Source organism: Nerophis lumbriciformis, linkage group LG09, assembly GCF_033978685.3.
Source record: "Nerophis lumbriciformis linkage group LG09, RoL_Nlum_v2.1, whole genome shotgun sequence".
Classification (NCBI taxonomy): domain Eukaryota; kingdom Metazoa; phylum Chordata; class Actinopteri; order Syngnathiformes; family Syngnathidae; genus Nerophis; species Nerophis lumbriciformis.
The window spans coordinates 16,874,659-16,893,034 of record NC_084556.2 but is presented as its reverse complement, the minus strand read 5'-3'; the positions used below and the strand labels follow the sequence as shown (position 1 = coordinate 16,893,034).

At 40.0% G+C, this 18,376-nt stretch overlaps 2 protein-coding genes across 3 annotated transcripts; one reads left to right on the top strand and one right to left on the bottom strand.

The window, feature by feature from the left end:
- Positions 1–1,391: 1,391 nt before the first annotated feature.
- On the top strand, positions 1,392–4,458 carry fgl1b (fibrinogen like 1B). Its single transcript, XM_061962485.1, has 9 exons — positions 1,392–1,430; positions 1,505–1,577; positions 1,653–1,899; positions 2,692–2,851; positions 2,914–3,011; positions 3,238–3,326; positions 3,493–3,618; positions 3,692–3,756; positions 4,040–4,458. The coding sequence occupies exons 2-9, from the start codon at positions 1,515–1,517 to the stop codon at positions 4,218–4,220; spliced, it is 1,029 nt and encodes a 342-aa protein (XP_061818469.1). The 5' UTR covers positions 1,392–1,430; positions 1,505–1,514; the 3' UTR covers positions 4,221–4,458.
- On the bottom strand, positions 4,372–18,184 carry thsd1 (thrombospondin, type I, domain containing 1). 2 transcript variants are annotated; one of them, XM_061962482.1, is made up of 8 exons: positions 18,008–18,184; positions 14,494–14,604; positions 13,809–14,194; positions 13,083–13,743; positions 10,873–11,034; positions 7,157–7,556; positions 6,630–7,080; positions 4,372–5,321 (listed from the first exon to the last, which is right to left on the bottom strand). In XM_061962482.1, the coding sequence occupies exons 2-8, from the start codon at positions 14,543–14,545 to the stop codon at positions 4,719–4,721; spliced, it is 2,715 nt and encodes a 904-aa protein (XP_061818466.1). In that variant the 5' UTR covers positions 14,546–14,604; positions 18,008–18,184; the 3' UTR covers positions 4,372–4,718. The 2 variants fall into 2 exon arrangements, with proteins under 2 accessions (XP_061818466.1, XP_061818467.1); XM_061962483.1 differs by having other exon boundaries at positions 13,167–13,743.
- Between the last annotated feature and the right edge of the window lie 192 nt (positions 18,185–18,376).

Below are 18,376 nucleotides of genomic sequence, written 5' to 3'. Positions count from 1 at the left end.
TTTCAAACGTGTCAATTTCCTGGATAAAAGGGAAAAGCAGGGACCAATTATTTTCATTTTATCTGATTGATAAAATCAGTTTTTTCTTCAAATCTGCAAATGTGTCATTAATTATAGTTTGTTTTCATTTGCTTATTTGTGGTAAACAGCATATAGCATCCCCCTCTTTTTGAAGCATATTCTGAATGTTTGCCCTAAATTGAGCATTTTCAAGTATAAAAATAGCTAAATAGACCATATGTATCAATAGACTAATATCAATACTACAGTAGTATTAGCCACTAGATGAGGCCAAACCAATAAGATCATGCTGTTCAGTATTGTTGTTACTGATTGACTCAGCCTCAGGCAGCATTGCTATATCGGATTAAAAGAATATAAAGATCCAGAACCAATTAACAGCGATAAATGAGAGATTACCGCATCTCTCATACTGTCCTACTTTTGTATGAAGAAGTGCATGTAAAATGTCAAATAATAAATGACAGGGTACACATTTTACCACAAAACTAGCCCCTTCCTGCTCCATCACTGATAAAAATATAATGGCAAATTTCATAGGAAATTGTCCCTATGCATCACTATAGTGCCGGGCTGATAAACAGTCCTATTGTGATCGAATCCCGGTTGGTAATACCAAATTTATGTTTTAATTATTTTAAATGTGTTATTTTTGCACAAAAAAATATTGGACGATTTAATTGCCATGTATTTGTTTATGTATGAAATATGCGTCAAATTGATTTCAAGTTTGTATAAAAGTATAAAAATAAAATAAAAATTGGGTCACTTAAATAAAAAAGTGTCAACATTTTTTTGTAGTGTTCAGGCTCAGATTAAAACTCTGCTTAGAAAATTTAGCCATGAGCTAAATGGACACATACATTTAACATAGTGTTGTCAAATGAAATTTAGATAAATGTACTTTTGTACATGTATTAGAATACATAGTTTTTATATCCATTCAGCTTATTTGTTTGCTGATTTGGGGGAAAGTGTTGTCTCGTAATTTTTATTTTACTTGTTTACTTAATAATCTGCAGATAAAGATACATGTGGTGGACCTTTATATCAATTCTATTTCATTATATTTTATATATTTTTTATAAACATGACAAAAATATTGTATACATTTTGAAATAGAAGAGGTTAAAAAAAAAATAGCTGGTTAACAGTGCCAGATAAGTTACATTTCCCCCTAAATTGCTCAGTAATGACTGAACCTATTTTTGTTCAAGACAAATGCCCAGTATGTTGCAATGCTAGATAGTAAAAAACAAAAAGGCTGGGGTTCAGAATTTGGCAAGGTATTTCTTCTAATGTGGACCATGCAGAACAAACCCAACCCTGCCATAAATAAATACTGACAAAATCTTGTTGGGAACAGAACACAGAGTGTGCAGACAACAGGGCAACATTGCAGAAGGAAGGTAGGATATTTACTATTCAGCCCCAAAATATTGTACAGTATTTTTTTACTGTATGTACTTTTTGATCATTTCAGAACTACAGGCATGTTGATGTTTGTATTGTTCAACTTTCTCCTAAGCGAGACTTCATCATCAAACCAGTTCTCAGTAGGTTTAATCTTATTGGTAGATGGATAATATATGTTTCAAAATAAGCTTTTGTGCATGTTTCCTTATTGAAAGGGATGTGGTCCAGAGGTACCAGCTCTAAAACGGAGCATCAAGAAACTGGAAAACAAACTCCTCATCGGAGCTTGGCAGGTGGAATACTTGCAGAGGCACAGATACTTCCGTCCAATTACACCCGTAAATGTGTCAACTTCCGCTCCACACACGGATTCAAACGACAACAACAGCAGCGTGGGTGCGTTGGACAGCTCTAACATGACAACACTTCCACCAGCAGGAAGCTTGATCGTCCATGACAGAGGTACAAAACACTCTAAGGCAGAGATCTTCAACTTAACCGTTTTGGGGGCCACATTTCCAGTAAGCTACGGATCGGGGGGGCGGACTTCTCCTTTCACTATTGATCTCATTTTGTATGCTCTGGAGAACCATAGTTATTTAGATTTTAGTCTATTTATTTTGTCAGAGTTAAAAGAGCGATCTGCTGTTTTTAAGGACCGTCTGCAGAAAAGCTAGTCAAAGATCATCTCTATGACAGCGCTTTAGCGTTCAAGAATATGCTGCAAAAATGCGAGTCTCTCGCAAGTTTTGAACTGAACTCGCGGTCCACCAGTTGAATAGCCCAAATGATGAAAAAGAAAGGACTAAATTAGAACGTTAAGAAACACCACTAGTATAACTAAAAAAGTTGACCTGACTGCATCTGAAGTGAACAAGCTACAGCAACACCTTAGTTGCAAAAATCAAATTACGAAAAAAAAGGAGAGGACTTAAAACGGTGTCTTGAGGAACGCCTAAAATATGTAAATCAAAAGTTTAAATCCCAGTGTTTTTTGTTTGCTAACAAGGTTAAAATGTCAATGCAAGATCCGCCAATGGGTTAAATGTGGTTCAAGTTCCTCTATACAACAGAAGCACTCTAGTGTGAATTTGCTGTAAAAATGTTTCTTTCCCAAATTTTGAACTGAACCTGGGGGCCGTTATGGTATCATTCCCATGCCTGATTTGGCCCTGAAGCCACTACTTGAATAGCCCTGCTGTAATGACTCAAAAACCAGATATCAATATTAATCAGAATATGTCATGTTTTTAGACTGTTCCGAGCTGTTTGACAGAATAAAACCACCAAGTGGTTTTTACCGAATCAGGCCCAAATCACACCAGGAGCCATTCTTGGTCTACTGTGATATGGATGACGGAGGAGGATGGACGGTTTTCCAGAGACGGCGCCATGGAAAAGTTGACTTTGACAGGTTTTAAAAGAACTACGAGCATCATGATACTATAGCAAAATTTACAATAATGTGTTCTCCAGAGACTGGGTGGACTACAGAGACGGATTTGGAGACTTCAAACTATGGAACGACGAGTTCTGGTTGGGAAATGAACACATGCATTCTCTGCTCTCGGAAGGTAAATAATAAAAACTTCATATATGAGCAAAAGTGTTGGAACATCTGGTCATTAGATTGTGGTGTTTGATGGGTCGAGGTCAGGACACCGAACACACAAAGAGGGTCTTTCCCCAAACAGTTCTCACAAAGTAGGAATTGCCTAAAAATAAGATTATGCAGAACTCTGAGGTATTGCTCAAAATCTGTTTGCATAATAATCAAAGATGATAATTTGTGTGTCCAAGGTAAGAACCTGGTGAAGATCGACCTAATGGACTGGGAAGGAAAGAGAAGTCATGCTTTTTATGACAACTTCTATGTCACCAACGAGGCTGTATGTAACACATTTCAACCAAGGCCGTCTCCTGGCATAATTACTCTATGGCTGTGGTTGTTTACAATTTATTTAGCATCTCTAGCACAGATGAATAAATGTTGTATCTTTTGTATGGTATATCAATTTTGTGCAACTTCTAAGACGCTTTAAATTCCCATTTCAGGATCGATATCGCCTTCAGTACGGGATGTACAGTGGCCGAGCTGGGGATGCCCTGGCAGGTGGTGGAGGCATGGTAGAGCAGTGGTCCGCCTGCCTCAGTGGCATGCAGTTCAGCACCAGGGATCAGGTTAGTGTATCGATTCATGTCGTTGTCACAAAGTGATGTTTTTTTCTACTGATGTTTCTACGGTCGTTACCAGGACAATGACCGCTACATTCAGGGCAACTGTGCACAGGAGAATAATGCTGGTTGGTGGTACAACAGGTGAGACCCTATTAATACACTATTTAGTGGCTTGATACTCAACTGCAGAAACTTCCATCTATTATATTGTATTATTGGGGAATCTTTTCTTTGTAGCAATCAGTCATTTTATGCTATTTGGGTTAAAAAGAAGGCATCTACTTGAGGAACTGTAGTCCTAAAGGTTCACTATTGATTTGTACTAACCTGCACAATTCTAGAGTAAACCCTCAAAATGTTGCTTCTCAAGCATTTATTGTTCACAGAATGTTGTATTGACAAATTGTTGTTTTCTAATCCACAGATGTCACGTCGCCAACCTGAACGGGAAGTTCTACCGCAGAGGGAAGTATAAGGGTCAATATGACAATGGCGTGGTGTGGGGCACATGGAGGGGTCTTTGGTATTCGCTGAGACACACAACCATGAAGGTGCGCCCTCTGCTTTTCCTGGACGCCATGGGCAGCGGCGGCGGGGACGTTTAAATACGCAAAGCATCACATGCCATTCACCTTGGAGACAGACTACTGTTTTTATAACTCTTTGTTGAAATAATCACTTATTACCAAAATGTAATGTAACTCATAATAAAAACAAATTGCATCTCATTCACAACTTACGTTTATGCCTTCAAAACCTAGTTATAGCAGGGCTTTATTGACGAGAAGTGTTCATTGTTACAAAAGAGTGAAAAGAATTACATCAAACTTGACACAATTACAAATTAATGATCTGAATTAAAAAAAAAACTAAACGTGTTACTTTCTTTCTTGCAAGAGTGACACTACCATGATTTCATATATCTAAAATAGGACCAGAATCAGAAAGAATAAGTCCTTACATTTAGGGAGTGTCTATTTTTGTCTTTTTAGTAACATCCATTTAAAATAAAATATCAAGCTTTTTTTTATAGATTCTACCAAATAGTACAGTACTTACTATAAAATCCTGAGAACAGATAATCACAGATATAAGAGACAACATTAATTTCCACCACCTTTGTGTGCTGAGGACAGGTCGAGGTCCGTCATCCTCTTCTCTGTCTCACTCAGCCTGTAGGCAGTGCGTTCAGCGCTGGTGTAGGCTCCAGCCCCAGGCAGCGAGTGGCACTGGTCTTTCCTGTGCTCTGATGACGACACACTGAAGGTGGAGCTGCGTTGACGCCCTTTGGCTCCAGAGCAGGACTGAGCCTCCTTCAGTTTTCTGGCCAGCATGTTCCTCTGTATAGGTGACGGACCACGTCGGTTCCAGTTCTGCTCGGCGCGTTCCACATTGAGATGGTTTGCTCCTTGTGGGCTGACGGGACTTGTGGCTGGACCACCAATTCCTGAGATTCCCATCTGCCTGTCTGTGGTGCCACTGTGGTCCAGATGTTCCTCAGAAGTGTTGGTTCCTGTGTGTTTTACTTCATTAGTATGTGAAGGAATGGAGGTTTCTATCCATGCCTTCCTCTCGTCGCATCCCTGGGCTCTGGAATCGCTCCAATTTGGGGTGCCATGCTCTGGAATTGGGTAAGAGCTAAATGATGACCTCTCTCTTCTCTCTTTGGTCCAAGAGTTTCCTTCAGGGAGAGTCCGAGATCCCACCTGAACAGAAAATAAAAACAATAATGTGCTAAAACAGACATATACTTCAAGTTAAAGGGGCCATATTATGATTTGTTTTTTTCTACATTTAAAAACTTCCTTGTGGTCTACATCAGTGTTTCTGACCCCTTAGGGCCAGGGCCCATTTTTGGGCCAAAATATATTTTCTTCAGTTGTAATACACTTTTCCACCACTTGTGGCAGAAGTTACAATCTCAAACAAACAGAAGAAGTCTGGAGCTTAAGTCACAGAGAACTTTCTTAAGCGCAAGAATTATGACTAAAGTAGTGAAGCTGTATTTTATTTAATAAAAAATATATATATATAATTTATAGTATATAACATTATTATGTATTATTAATTTGGTTAGAATGTATTTATTTTAGCACTGTGTAATGGTATAAACATTTATTTTTCTTCAGCTGTTATGAGTACCTTCTTTTGCAGTATATTTGATTTTGATTTTTTTTAACCAGCCTGACCTAAGCTTTGATAAAAATGTTTGTGATTAACACATATTTGCATATCATTTGACAAGGTTTTAAACTGTATGTAGGTTAAATAGAATGATTGAATATGATTAAAATCAAGAATAAGATTACTAAATCAGTTTTAATGTTACGCGGGCCATGGGACCCTCCGTAGTGGAAAAGTTGGGCAAAAAGGTTAAGGACCCCTGGTCTACATAACATTTAATGGCGGTGCTTTAGTCCAAATGTTGCATAGATTTGGTTTTACAAGACCATCTTCAAGCCGCTTTCTGATTGCCATTTTGTGGGCAGTCTTATTTACGTGCTGAAGCCCTCATCCAGGCCAAGCCCCTTAGATTGCGCCTCATCCTGTCAGCCATGTTGTAGTTATTAGTGCTTAAATATTGAGCCTATACTGACAGATAGAAGTTAGATGTATAGGCTACTTTGTATTCAAAATGGCAACAGCGGAGGATTTTAGCATGCATGTGCATGTACAATCCAGTCTGCCCTACAAAAAGACGATAGAGAAAAAAATTGAACTTTGTGACTACAACGTCAGACAAGAACTGAATAAAAATGGCGGACTCGCACAAAGCTTTTCGGGTAAACTGCTACTATATATGTAGATATCCGCTGGCGTAACAAAGACGAATTATGTCAAAATTGGCGCAAATTAGAGAGACAAGAGTGTTTCATAAATATCTCCGCCATGCCTCCATGGTTTGGATTGACATTTTCAGGAGTTACGGGTAACCCAAATACACAAAAACAGGTGCCAACAGGTAAGAAAAGTTGTTTTTGCATATTATGACTCCTTTAACTTTCATAGCTAACCTGTGTCATGCTCCGCTCTCTGAAGGGTCTGCAGTGTCCTGAAGATGAAATTTGAGGTTTTGCGTCCGTAAAACTGGACGTCCGGCGGAAATTTAGATTCTTATGATAAGCATTTCCCACTAAGCCACTCCTCTCTACCATCTCCACCCAGTCAGCAGTGCGGTTGAGCCACTTGGAGGTGCCACCGCTCGCGTGACTAGAAACTGGGGGACCCAAGACGAGCTCCACCTTGGGGCTCAGTCGGTCCGATGTGATCCTGGACGCCTGCAACGGTAACTCAGAAAAGGAATGGTTGCGTTCCTCCTGTGTCGGAATGACGGAGCCACTCGGTGACGCGGACGTCCCTACCACGGTGTCCTGAACTGGGCTTGAGGACACATGGTAGAGCTGTGTGGCCTCCTTTAATCCCTTCTTCTTCATTTCTTTCAGCTGCTGCTGAGCTAAGCGATAACTGGGAAGACATTGCACATTTTACACCAATACGACAACAAATGTGCTGCAAAATAACGCATGAGTCAAATACGCACCCAAAAATGGGTGGCAACACCTTCTGAGCTGTGGGAGACAACCTCTCTGGATCCTGTGAAGGAGGCATCACCATCGTCTGAGAAAGAGGCCCCATGTCCATCTGGGTCGAACCGACGCCAGCTGGAGGCCCTCGGCTATCGGCAAAGCATGGCCTCTGAAGGCTGTTAGCGCAAATGGAGGCCTCATCTGAGAGTTTTCGCCCGCCAGGGGAATGCATGGAGCCTCTGCGCACAGAGCTGCACGGAGGGGTCCGACACAGTTTCCTCCACACGGTGATGACCACAGTGGCCAGAATGACAGCAAGGCAAAGGGATATACCGGCCACTACCACCATGTGACCACCCAGGGGTGCAACTCCTGCAAGGACCGGGGGGAGTGATGACGACGGAGCCGGAAACACTGCAAGGGAGAAAGGCAGACAACAGTAATTCAGCACAAGTCTGTTTTGCTTTATCTTTAGCTTTTTTGGAAACACAAACTCACACCACATAATCCTACTCAGTGGCCTAGTGGTTAGAGTGTCCGCCCTGAGATCGGTAGGTTGTGAGTTCAAACCCCGGCCGAGTCATACCAAAGACTATAAAAATGGGACCAATTACCTCCCTGCTTGGCACGCAGCATCAAGGGTTACAATTAGGGGTTAAATCACCAAAAATTATTCCCGGGCACGGCCACCTCTGCTGCCCACTGCTCCCCTCACCTCCCACGGGGTGAACAAGGGGATGGGTCAAATGCAGAGGACAAATTTCATCACACCTAGTGTGTAATCATTGGTACTTTAACTTTAACTTAACAGTGTTGGTACCGTACTTGGATTGAACTGCTTCAGTTTCAGAAAGCTTATTTTACTGCTTCCTTTAACCCTATTAGTATGGTTTTAATTTAGGTTTTATATACTGTAAATTTATTATGCAGTGGTTCACTTCTTTACTTAAAACAATCTCACTTAAATGTTTTATGATGGTGACAGTTTGACCCCGGAACAGATTATAGTAGTAAATGGTAAATGGATTATACTTGTATGTGCTTTTCTACCTTCACGGTACTCAAAGCGCTTTGACATTATTATGCGTTTTTTAGAAAACTGCTCTAAAAACACCAGTCAAAGATCCTCTGCAGGACAGGACTGTGTTGCTGTTTTTAAGGACCTACAGCAAAAGCATCCTAGTCAAAGATCCTACATATGAAAGGAGAAATCAGCTGTTTTTAGGGATCTACTGCAAAAAGATTAAGATCTTCTAAAGGACAGGAGCTTGCTGTTTTTAAAAAATATTCTACAAAAACACCAGTTAAAGATCCTCTATATGACAAAAGTGGTCTGCTGTTTTTAGGGGCCTACTGCAAAAATGTGAGTCAAAGATCCAAAGCATAAGTAAGGAGTGCTCTGCTGTTTTTAGACTGCAAAAATGCTAGTCAAAGAGCCTATATGGCAGGAGTAATCTGCTGTTTTTATGAATCTGCTGCAAAAATGGCAATCAAAGATCCTCCTTGAAACAAGAGTGCTCTGCTATTTTTAAGGACCTTGTCTTCTGTTTTTAAGGATCTACTGCAAAAAAGTGAGTCAATGATTCTATATATAATAGGAGTGTTCTGCTGTTTTTAAAGGTATACTGCAAAAAAACTTCAGTTAAAGATCGCTGTTTTTAAGGACATACTCAAAACAATAAAGTTCCTTCCAACCCGAAAAGATTAATCTACTAAACACTGGAGTAAAATGTCTAAAGTGAAAATGCTTTATGTACACCAAAAAACATTTTCAGAAATTGTGAACGTAATATTCATGCTCGGCTACTAGTTGGCGATATCACAAACACTACTACACAAATACACATAATACAATAGGATGTACCGGTAATAAAAACATAGATCACAATATAACTAAAGGTACCTCAATTTACGATCTTAATTGGTTCTGTGAGGAGCTCTTCACTCAAAACACTTGTATCTCAAATCAACATCTCCCTATGAAATTAATTGAAATTATTTTAGTTGGTGCTTGACCCCCCCCCCCCCACAAAACAGCACCATTCTAACATGTAACATACCTTTTAGAAAGCAAAATCAAAAACAAAACATTTAGATAACAAATATTGTATAAAACAATACAATAGAACAGTGCTTCTCAAACTGTGGTGGTACACGAGCCCCATCTGGTGGTACGCCAAAAAAGTCTGTAAATATGTACTGTATATGGAGTATCATTGTTGATTAAGTTTGTGCATTGTGTGTAACGTTACAGTGGCCAAAAACATTAAATATACTCACTAAATAAAACCTCTGCCTTGTTTTTAATGAACACTTAGGCCTACTACGCTACTGTATTTTTTGTACTTTACTGTAATGTTGGTCATTATGGTGGTAGTTGGAGAGTCAAGTGTTTTCAGAAGTAGTACTTGGTGACAAAAGTTTAACAACCAGTGCAATACAATGTACTACTAACAACTACAGGTAGTTTTATCAGGGTAATGTAATAATAACGTACAGTATACATGCTCAATCATGTAAATCACCTGTCAATTATAGTAATTCAAAATATTTCAACCAATCAGATTGCGGGGAATTCACACCACGACAAGCAAGCTGATCTAAACGGCATGAGCATTGAGACACTGAAAATTAGCAAGATTGCCGTTTATTTCATAAAAAGGGCTTTTAGGTGTGCATGGGGCACTAGTAATAAGGGTATACAATTTCCGGAGTGATTCCCATCCCATTTCAAAAACAGAAGACAAAACTACGAGGAATGTCTTTGGTGGATCAAAGCTTGCTTGTTTAAGACCACATTTTCAAATAAACGTGAAGTACATCAACAAGCACAATGCTGTTTGGTCAAAGGTTAGCTCAGCAATTGGGAAAGACATATATGCTAATTTGTCTGAAATTCGAGCCACTTTTGACGAAAGTGTGAAACATAACAACAGTAACCAAGGGGGCGTGGCTTAATCTGAAGCGTCCATTTACCTTGGAGAGTCGACTTCTATGCTATCTCCTTCCGGCTGCTTCTCCGTCAAACACACCATCAGCAACGTTTCCATATTTTGTTGGACAAATGTCCGACGTTTAAATGTTATTTAAACATTCTTGGCTGGCGTTAGACTCATTTTGCCTCAGTATGGTACAGACTAGCAGTGATACTCTTCAATTGCTTTGCCAAGTTGGCGACACTCTAGGTCATGTTCTTGATGATTTTTTTCTTTAATTCAACAAATATCATCTACTTCTTCTCAGCACTGTCCATCACACTCACTTCCTTCCTTCCAATGCTTGGAAAAACAAAGGTATGTCCATCTCTAGCTATAAGCTAATGCTAGCGAGTGAGACCGGACGTTTTAGTCGGATCTTACGGGGTTAAGTCAGGCATTTGCTACACTAACGGCTATGGTGTTTGTAAGTCACATTTTTGCTCGCAACTTAAAGCATAAAAATTTGCAGCAAATTGACAGCTCTTATCTCAAAACACTTCAATTTCCATTATTTCTTACTGCATGTTGGAAATTGTTTTGATAACTGAACAAAGGTGGTTTTGTGTTCAATCTTTAAGGTTCCTTTGCAGTGTTTTTTTAGTTCCACTGCCTCAAAGAGCATTTGAAATGCATCTACTAGACTGGATTGGGTTTTGACCTTTTTACAATATCAAAACTATCACAATGGCAACTTTAGATTTTTAATTAGATGAAACACAGACAGTGAAGTGCAAAGTGGAAAACAGACTGACCTGCACAGTTTTCCAAGGAGCAGATGGACTGTTCCTTTACCATGCCCGTGCATCGCTTGCCTTCCACGCCAGAGGGCAGCAAACACTCTCGCACACGTTCCCTGACCCCTTCTCCACAGCTCACACTGCATACAGTCCACTGATTCCATGGCCCCCAAGACTCTTTACCAGAAAGCATGACCAAAATGTGCCAAAAAGCAAATTTGAAACATAATAATTAGGGGTATAACGATTCATCAATGAATCGATTTATATTCCTAAATTTCAACTATATCGATCTGGTTTGCGCAAGTTTGCCTTCCGAAAGATAGGTATCGATCTGAGCTCGTTTTAAAAGGGAATCGATTGATTTTATCGCTACTAGAAAAAGGAAAACAGTGGGTTTAAGAACGGCAGACTTATATAAAGTTCAGCGCTGGTATACATATAATGAAGATGTTAAACGTTAAGTCCATTTTCCCGCCTGTGGCCTCATCAAAACAAAGGTGGCAGATAACTACCGTGGTCGAGGAAGGTCATGACAAAAGCAAATGCCACAAGACAATAGTGTAGTACCTGTGATATGCACGTGTGTGCCTTCAAGAGGTGGTGTTGTTGTGTGTGACGTGTGCGAAAGTGGCAGAGTGAACGGAGTCGCGATAGAGTTTGGGCGTCTGTCTGTTGAGTGTCTAAACGTGAGTTGTGGCGAACAGCAGTTTTTATTTACGTGCGTTTTGACTCCCTGAGTTTGTTACCGCTTGTTAATCAAGCGTCTGAGAGTGTTTCTCCTTACCACAGCGGGGCACTACAATACCATAACTTTCAGCTACAGCACGATTGCAAAAGCCATGGATGAAGTGCTGGCTGTCCAGAGTCGGGACCCGGGGTGGACCGCTAGCCTGTGCATTGGTTGGGGACATCTCTGCGCTGCTGACCCGTCTCCGCTCGGGATGGTTTCCTGCTGGCCCCACTATGGACTGGACTCTCACTATTATGTTGGATCCACTATGGGCTGGACTTTCGTTGATATGTTGGATCCACTATGGACTGGACTTTCACAATATTATGTCAGACCCACTCGACATCCATTGCTTTTGGTCTCCCCTAGATGGGGGGGTTACCCACATATATCTCCAAGGTTTCTCATAGTCATTCACATCGACGTCCCACTGGGGTGAGTTTTTCCTTGCCCTTATGTGGGCTCTGTACAGAGTATGTCGTTGTGGCTTGTGCAGCTCTTTGAGACACTTGTGATTTAAGGCTATATAAATAAACATTGATTGATTGATTGATTGATTGATTGATAACAAATACAAACTATACAACCCAATGATAAACCACAAAAGAAGCAACAGACAAAACAGAAGTGATAGCAGAGCAAGTTACGGCGACGCACCAACTTCCGGAACACAAGGAGAAGTCATTTTATCAAAATACAAGAGATGGTTGAAAAAAAAAAAAAATATATATATATATATATATATATATATATATATATATATATATATATATATATATATATATATATATATATATATACATGTTTTTATATATATATATATATATATATATATATATATATATATATATATATAAAAACACAAAAAAACAGATGGTTAAAGGAGTTTATGTAAATTAGGACGCGAGCGGCCAACACCATCAGCAGGGATGAGGGGGCATATTTGTTTTTGCACACCTGGGATGCTGTTCTTAAAGGGCGACGCCAGGGCAGAGAAAAGATACTGTATGGCCGGGTCGAGGAAATTTATTTAGCAGGTAAATCTACTGTTAAAATGTTGGTGACTGTAGTTTTAGTGAAAATGTCTTGAATATTGAAATTGTGAGCCGAAAAGGTTTTCTCTTGTAAATTCAACCTAATGTGTTGGTTGCACTTTATTCAAATAAGATGTGAATGCATCGGCCATTAATTGTTATTTACTTGCTTGTTTGAAGCCATAATTCATTTATACATAATTCCCTTACAAGAAATAAAAATGAATATAGGACACAGTGTCCAGTATCCACTAGTTATTTCACAGTCACGCTGCTTTTTTTTGTTGCTAAAAACTTACTGAATCGACTTCAACTCACTGAATCTTTTCGGACTGTATCGTTCTAAAAATGAAATTGTCCCTGAATCGTATCGGCAACCACAAATATCGAATCGAATCGTTGTTAAAAGGAATCGTTACACCCCTCATAATGATATCAAGATGTGCTAGGTTACCCACCTTCACTCCTGTGCACCACCAGGCAGGTCTGAGCAGGACTTGGAGAGCGGCTGTAGTTAAACACAAAGCGGAAGCAGTACTTACTCCTTCCAGGGTAAAAAACCGAGCAGTTGAATTCTGTCTCATTCTCTCCCTGAGTGAGCCAGTTGAAGGCCAGCGGAAGAGATGATGGCTCCTCCTGCCCGAATTCCATCGCTGCCGTTCCCCCTGCTCCCATCCCGGAGGAGACGGCAACCCCTCTTCCAACGACGGCGTCTTTATACAGCAAAACTTTCCCATTAACGTGAGCGCAAGGTGGCGATACTAGCTTCACACTCACAGCGCCCTCGCAACCGCTCTTGTAGGCATTAGCGTTTTCCACCAGCAGCTTATAGGAGAAGATGTGGGACAGGTAAAGAGGCCCGGAGCTCTTCACCTCCTGCGCGGAGTGTAGGGAGCGTAGGGACACTTGGACAAAGTCTCGCTCCGTGAAAGGGAAGGCACAGGGCAGCTTGATCAATTGGGAACGGAGAGGTTTGATTGGATGTCGTGTGCGGGCTTGCACTTTGTTGATGCCCTTTCGTCCTATCTGGTTGTACTCCATGTAGCTGACCTCTAACAGGAGAGCGGGGTCCAGAGTGGCCGAACAAGGCTGGAAGTATTCATTGGTGGATATTCCAATCTGGAGAGACAAAGAAGAGTGTAACATTTGCATTAAAAACATAGTTTCAGTTTGTTTGTGCTTACCTGAAAAGATCCCGAGTCGTTTGCATCCCGCTCGACAGCCATGTGAAACGTCGGCCACTGCACCTGCAGTTCTGAACTCCACCACCAGGTGCTCTCCAAGCGCCCTGTCGCATTGGAGTGCACCTCCATTGAGGCGCTGGTCTGCCTCAACAGGAAGCGAAAAGTTCCCGCATACAGGAAGCAGGAACAGTTGAACTCCACCCGACCCGCAGACCGGTTGTCAGGGAGAGTCCTGGTCAGGAGGGTGGCGTTGGTGTCCATGTTGATGAGAGACAGGCTCATTTGGCGAATGAGGCTGCTGTTACTTTTTGTGCTGAAGTCCACAAACACGCTGGCGTTGCTAAGGGCAACATGGAAGGAGGGCCAGATGTTGAGCCCCGCCAAAGCTAGACGTGAATGCACACAAATATCAAATGGTTGAGATATGTCTTATTTATTCTATCATTGTGACAATATTTATTCAATTTCTTCAAATTTCTTTAAAAAAAATGATATAGCATTATATTTATGTCCTATTTTTTGACAGTGGTCCTATAAGATTCCATTGTAAGTCCACTCACCTAGTAAGTCAAGATCAACTGAAATGTACGTTGACAGTATATTATTCTGCTCGATGAAACTCACTGATCTTAATAAACACAGCATACTTGTATTTTTAAGGTGATACAGTCAGTGTGACACATACCGTATCCGATGAGCCCCAACAACAAGGAGAGCAGCGAGATGGTCTGTGGCATTCCGATGTTTTGTTTTGCTCTTACGCCGCATGGTCCTCTTCTTCTACCATCCTTGACCTCTACAAATCAGACGTGCATCACAATTTCTATGGTCTCACGTCATCCAAAACAGATAGTAACGAGCAATACAATGTGCGGCCAGAGGGCCTTTGTTGGCCAAGCATCACATTTTAAAACTACAAAAACAATATAAATAATGGGGAATGCTAAAAAAAAGAATGTTTATGCTATTAACGCAAAGCTTTCATGTGTTTTATCTTTAAATTCATATTACTTCTTAAAGGGGCTGTGTGCAACCTTTGTGCAGATGCCTGGAGGGCGCTAAATTTCCAATTGGGCTTGAAAGTAAACACAGCGCATTGTGGGTCTTGCAGGCCCCTGAATAGCTTATTTACATGGCTGAATGCAAGACTATGTGCTGAAGTTGTGTTCTTTTCTTTATAAAGTTCAAAACATGGCGCGAACGTCATTAACTGCCACAATCGCTACCACGATCGCATCAGGGGGGAATAAATTATTTGGTGAATTTTTTTAATTTCCACGGTGAAAAGTATCAATCAAACAATCAATGTTTACCTATATAGCCCTAAATCACGAGTGTCTCAAAGGGCTGCACAAGCCACAACGACGTCCTCGGCTCAGATCCCACATCAGGGCAAGAAAAAACTTGGAACGGAACTATAAATAAAGAGACGGAAAACGGCCTAAATAGCAGCCGTGAGATGATCAAACATCACTTTTAACGCCATCACCTGGTACATGTAGGTGTGTTCACTGCATTTAAAGACTGGTACGTTCAAATCAAAAGCATGTTTTATTCAGTTTCACACGTAGCATTTAGTAAGATGTTAGCGTTAGCCAAGCTAGCTGCGGCCTACAAACAACATACATAATTTTGGAAGAAAAGCATGTTGTCTGTTCACTTTTAGTCATGGGTAAGCACAAAAATGAATGAGTATTATTTTCAGGAGACGTAGCGCAGTGATCAAAGTATTTCAAAGTAATAATTGGCTTGGTTTTTTTTTTCAAGGGAACTTGCTTATGAAATGAGGTTGGGCCCCCTCATTCCATCTCGAACACATAATAGACGAAAGCCGTAGATCACACGTAATTTGAAGGAAGGACAATGAGCCTCAACAGACTTTGCATTCTGAAATTCTTCACCGCTTTAAATACTGACTCCGTATTGGAGATATAGGCAGGTTTGGCCTGAACAGTAGCAGCATCTTACTCAAATCTCTTGTCTATTCAAAGTGCTCATATGGCTCAATTCCATACATTTTACTTATTCTTTTGAGGTAGCGAGCCTTTGGAATAGGGTACAGTTTGTCTCTTGATTTTTTTATTTAATTTTGTACGATCCATTTTAATCCAGTTTGTTGCTCTCGCTTTGCTCACATTACCATCCTTGTTGAACAGTACAGTCAAGTAAACAAAAGCTTTGGCTAACAAAAATGGCTACCTTGGCACCACAACGCATGTGTTGTAAGCATTATAAACCCCCTTTTACGGCTTTCAGCACGTAATGACGTAACTTTGCCTGCGCGTAACACACACACACACACACGCAATAGCTTTGTGTGTTGGTTAGCTAATTACAGCGGTTTGGCTTGCTAACGTTAGCTAACATTGAATTAAAAGTATCAATATAATTTGTAATTGTGAAAAATATAGACACATAAAAAATATATCTGTTTTGGCAAACCACTAATGATAGCATAAGATAGCCGGCGGTGTTCTTAATTATTAAATTTTTTGGTTTTAGAAATTAACTTTGAACAATTTACAACAGCCATTTAACATTTTGCATTGTTTTAGCCCCAGGGTCAGCAACACGCGGCTCTAGAACCACATGCAGCTCTTTAGCGGCGCCCTGGTGGCTCCATGGAGCTTTTTCAAAAATGTATGGAAATGGAAAAAAAATGCGGTGAAAAATATGTTTTTTGTTGTAATATGGTTTCTGTATGAGGACAAACATGACACAAACCTTCCTAATTGTTAGAAAGCCCACTGTTTAATGTTTGTGTTTATGCTTCACTGATGAGAGTATTTGGCGAGCGCCGTTTTGTCCTACTAATTTTAGCGCCCCTTCAACTCACCATTGTGTGGACTGTGACTCAACAGGTTGTTTACATGTACAACTTTCTCCGATGCTGCCACAGGAAGACGTGTTTTATGCCACTCCTTCTTTGTCTCATTTTGTCCACCAAACGTTTTATGCTGTGCGTGAATGCACAAAGGTGAGCTCTGTTGATGCTATTGTTTTGTGCTGAGTGCTAATCAGGCATATTTGGTCACTGCATGACTGCAAGCTAATCGATGCTAGGCTAGCTGTATGTACATATTGCATCATTATGCCTCATTTGTAGCTATATTTGAGCGAATTTAATTTCCTTTACTTATGTGTATTTAGTTAATTTTCCATGTTTCATGACACATTATCTGTATGTTATATTGGCTGCATTTGTGATAGTTGTTTGTGTGCCATACTGTTACAGACCACAGCAAACGTTACCCAGCTTGCAAATATTGTAATACATCCATTAGAAGAAGACAGCCTGTCGTTTCCTTTAACTTGGACACACACATCTATATTGGCCATTCTAAGACAGTATTTTCATTTATCTCACCCTCTGAGAAGTTTTACTAATGTTTTTCAATGTTGTAAAAATGTGTAGAATAAATATTACATTTCAACATTTCTGTCAACGAAGATTGGCTTCAGCCTGCGACACATGGTCATTTTGATAGTAGGCTAATATAGCTAATTAGCCACTTACATCATGTTTTGCCATCATTATGACACAAGTATTTTAATTTTTTTGTATTTGTGGTACAATATGGCTCTTTCAACATTTTGGGTTGCCGACCCCTGTTTTAGCCTATAATTACAAAAATAAAAAAATAGTTTTTAGTATGCGGCACTCATGGAATTAAATTAGACACACCTGCATTGAGGCAACTAACACTTCACTTACTCGATTAAGTATTTGAATAATTAATCAATCAGAGGAGGATGGCTTGCACTTTGTGGTTGTCCTGCAAATTCCTCGGCATATAAATATGTTATAAACAATTCAAAGGGCTTCCAAAAGTCCTCCTAGAACAATGAAGACTATATACTTGAAAATAGGAGATCACCGCTTAACTCTACTGACATACTTTTTTTTTTTTTTAATTAATTTTCGTTTTTAATGTCATGGGGAGGTACTTTATAGAATTAACAGCTCCACTGAAAAGGACATTATTATTATTATTACCAATATTAAATCTCACTGAGACTAATTTTTGCCAAATGTGTATTAGTTGTTGATTTGGGCTATTTTTGTTAAAGAAAAGGAGGTTAACTAATTAAGGTATATCCTCATAAAGCCTTCCTTTAAAATCAAAAAATGTCGTGCACGCGCAAATTAGTAAAACTTGACGTTAGTTTAACAAAATGTTGAAACAATTGGTACTTACGTCTCTTGATTCATTACAGCAACATTCATCCACTTTTCTCGGTGTTTTTGGTCCATTTTGAGAGGATTTTCACTTAAAAAAAAGTTTTTCTTTATCCTTCAAAAGTATCTCGTGCATGGAGGTGCTCCCTCCCACACACGCACACGCAGTGTCGCGCGCTGCTGTTGTGCGTGTGAGTGACAACAATGACGTCATTTAATGCTATTGTATTAGTTTGTTGGTTTTTATGCCTCTTTTCTAATTGTTTTGTTGCCTATTGTTATTTTACTCCTTGTGTTATTTACTTCCCTGACTTTAGAAAAAAAAACTACAACTGTGAGGTGACAACCACAACACATCTCTCCTGGCACAGTAAGAGTCTTTGCCAAG

Excerpts from the sequence above, each read along its gene's own strand:
- fgl1b (XM_061962485.1), top strand. The coding sequence starts at position 1,515 with ATGTTGATGTTTGTATTGTTCAACTTTCTCCTAAGCGAGACTTCATCA. Across the intron at positions 3,619-3,691 it reads AGTTCAGCACCAGGGATCAG|GACAATGACCGCTACATTCA; the intron begins GTTAGTGTATCG and ends GGTCGTTACCAG. Across the intron at positions 3,757-4,039 it reads GCTGGTTGGTGGTACAACAG|ATGTCACGTCGCCAACCTGA; the intron begins GTGAGACCCTAT and ends TCTAATCCACAG.
- thsd1 (XM_061962482.1), bottom strand. The coding sequence starts at position 14,545 with ATGCCACAGACCATCTCGCTGCTCTCCTTGTTGTTGGGGCTCATCGGA. Across the intron at positions 14,195-14,493 it reads GTTGGGGCTCATCGGATACG|CTTTGGCGGGGCTCAACATC; the intron begins GTATGTGTCACA and ends ATTCACGTCTAG. Across the intron at positions 7,081-7,156 it reads GTGTTGCCACCCATTTTTGG|TTATCGCTTAGCTCAGCAGC; the intron begins GTGCGTATTTGA and ends ATGTCTTCCCAG.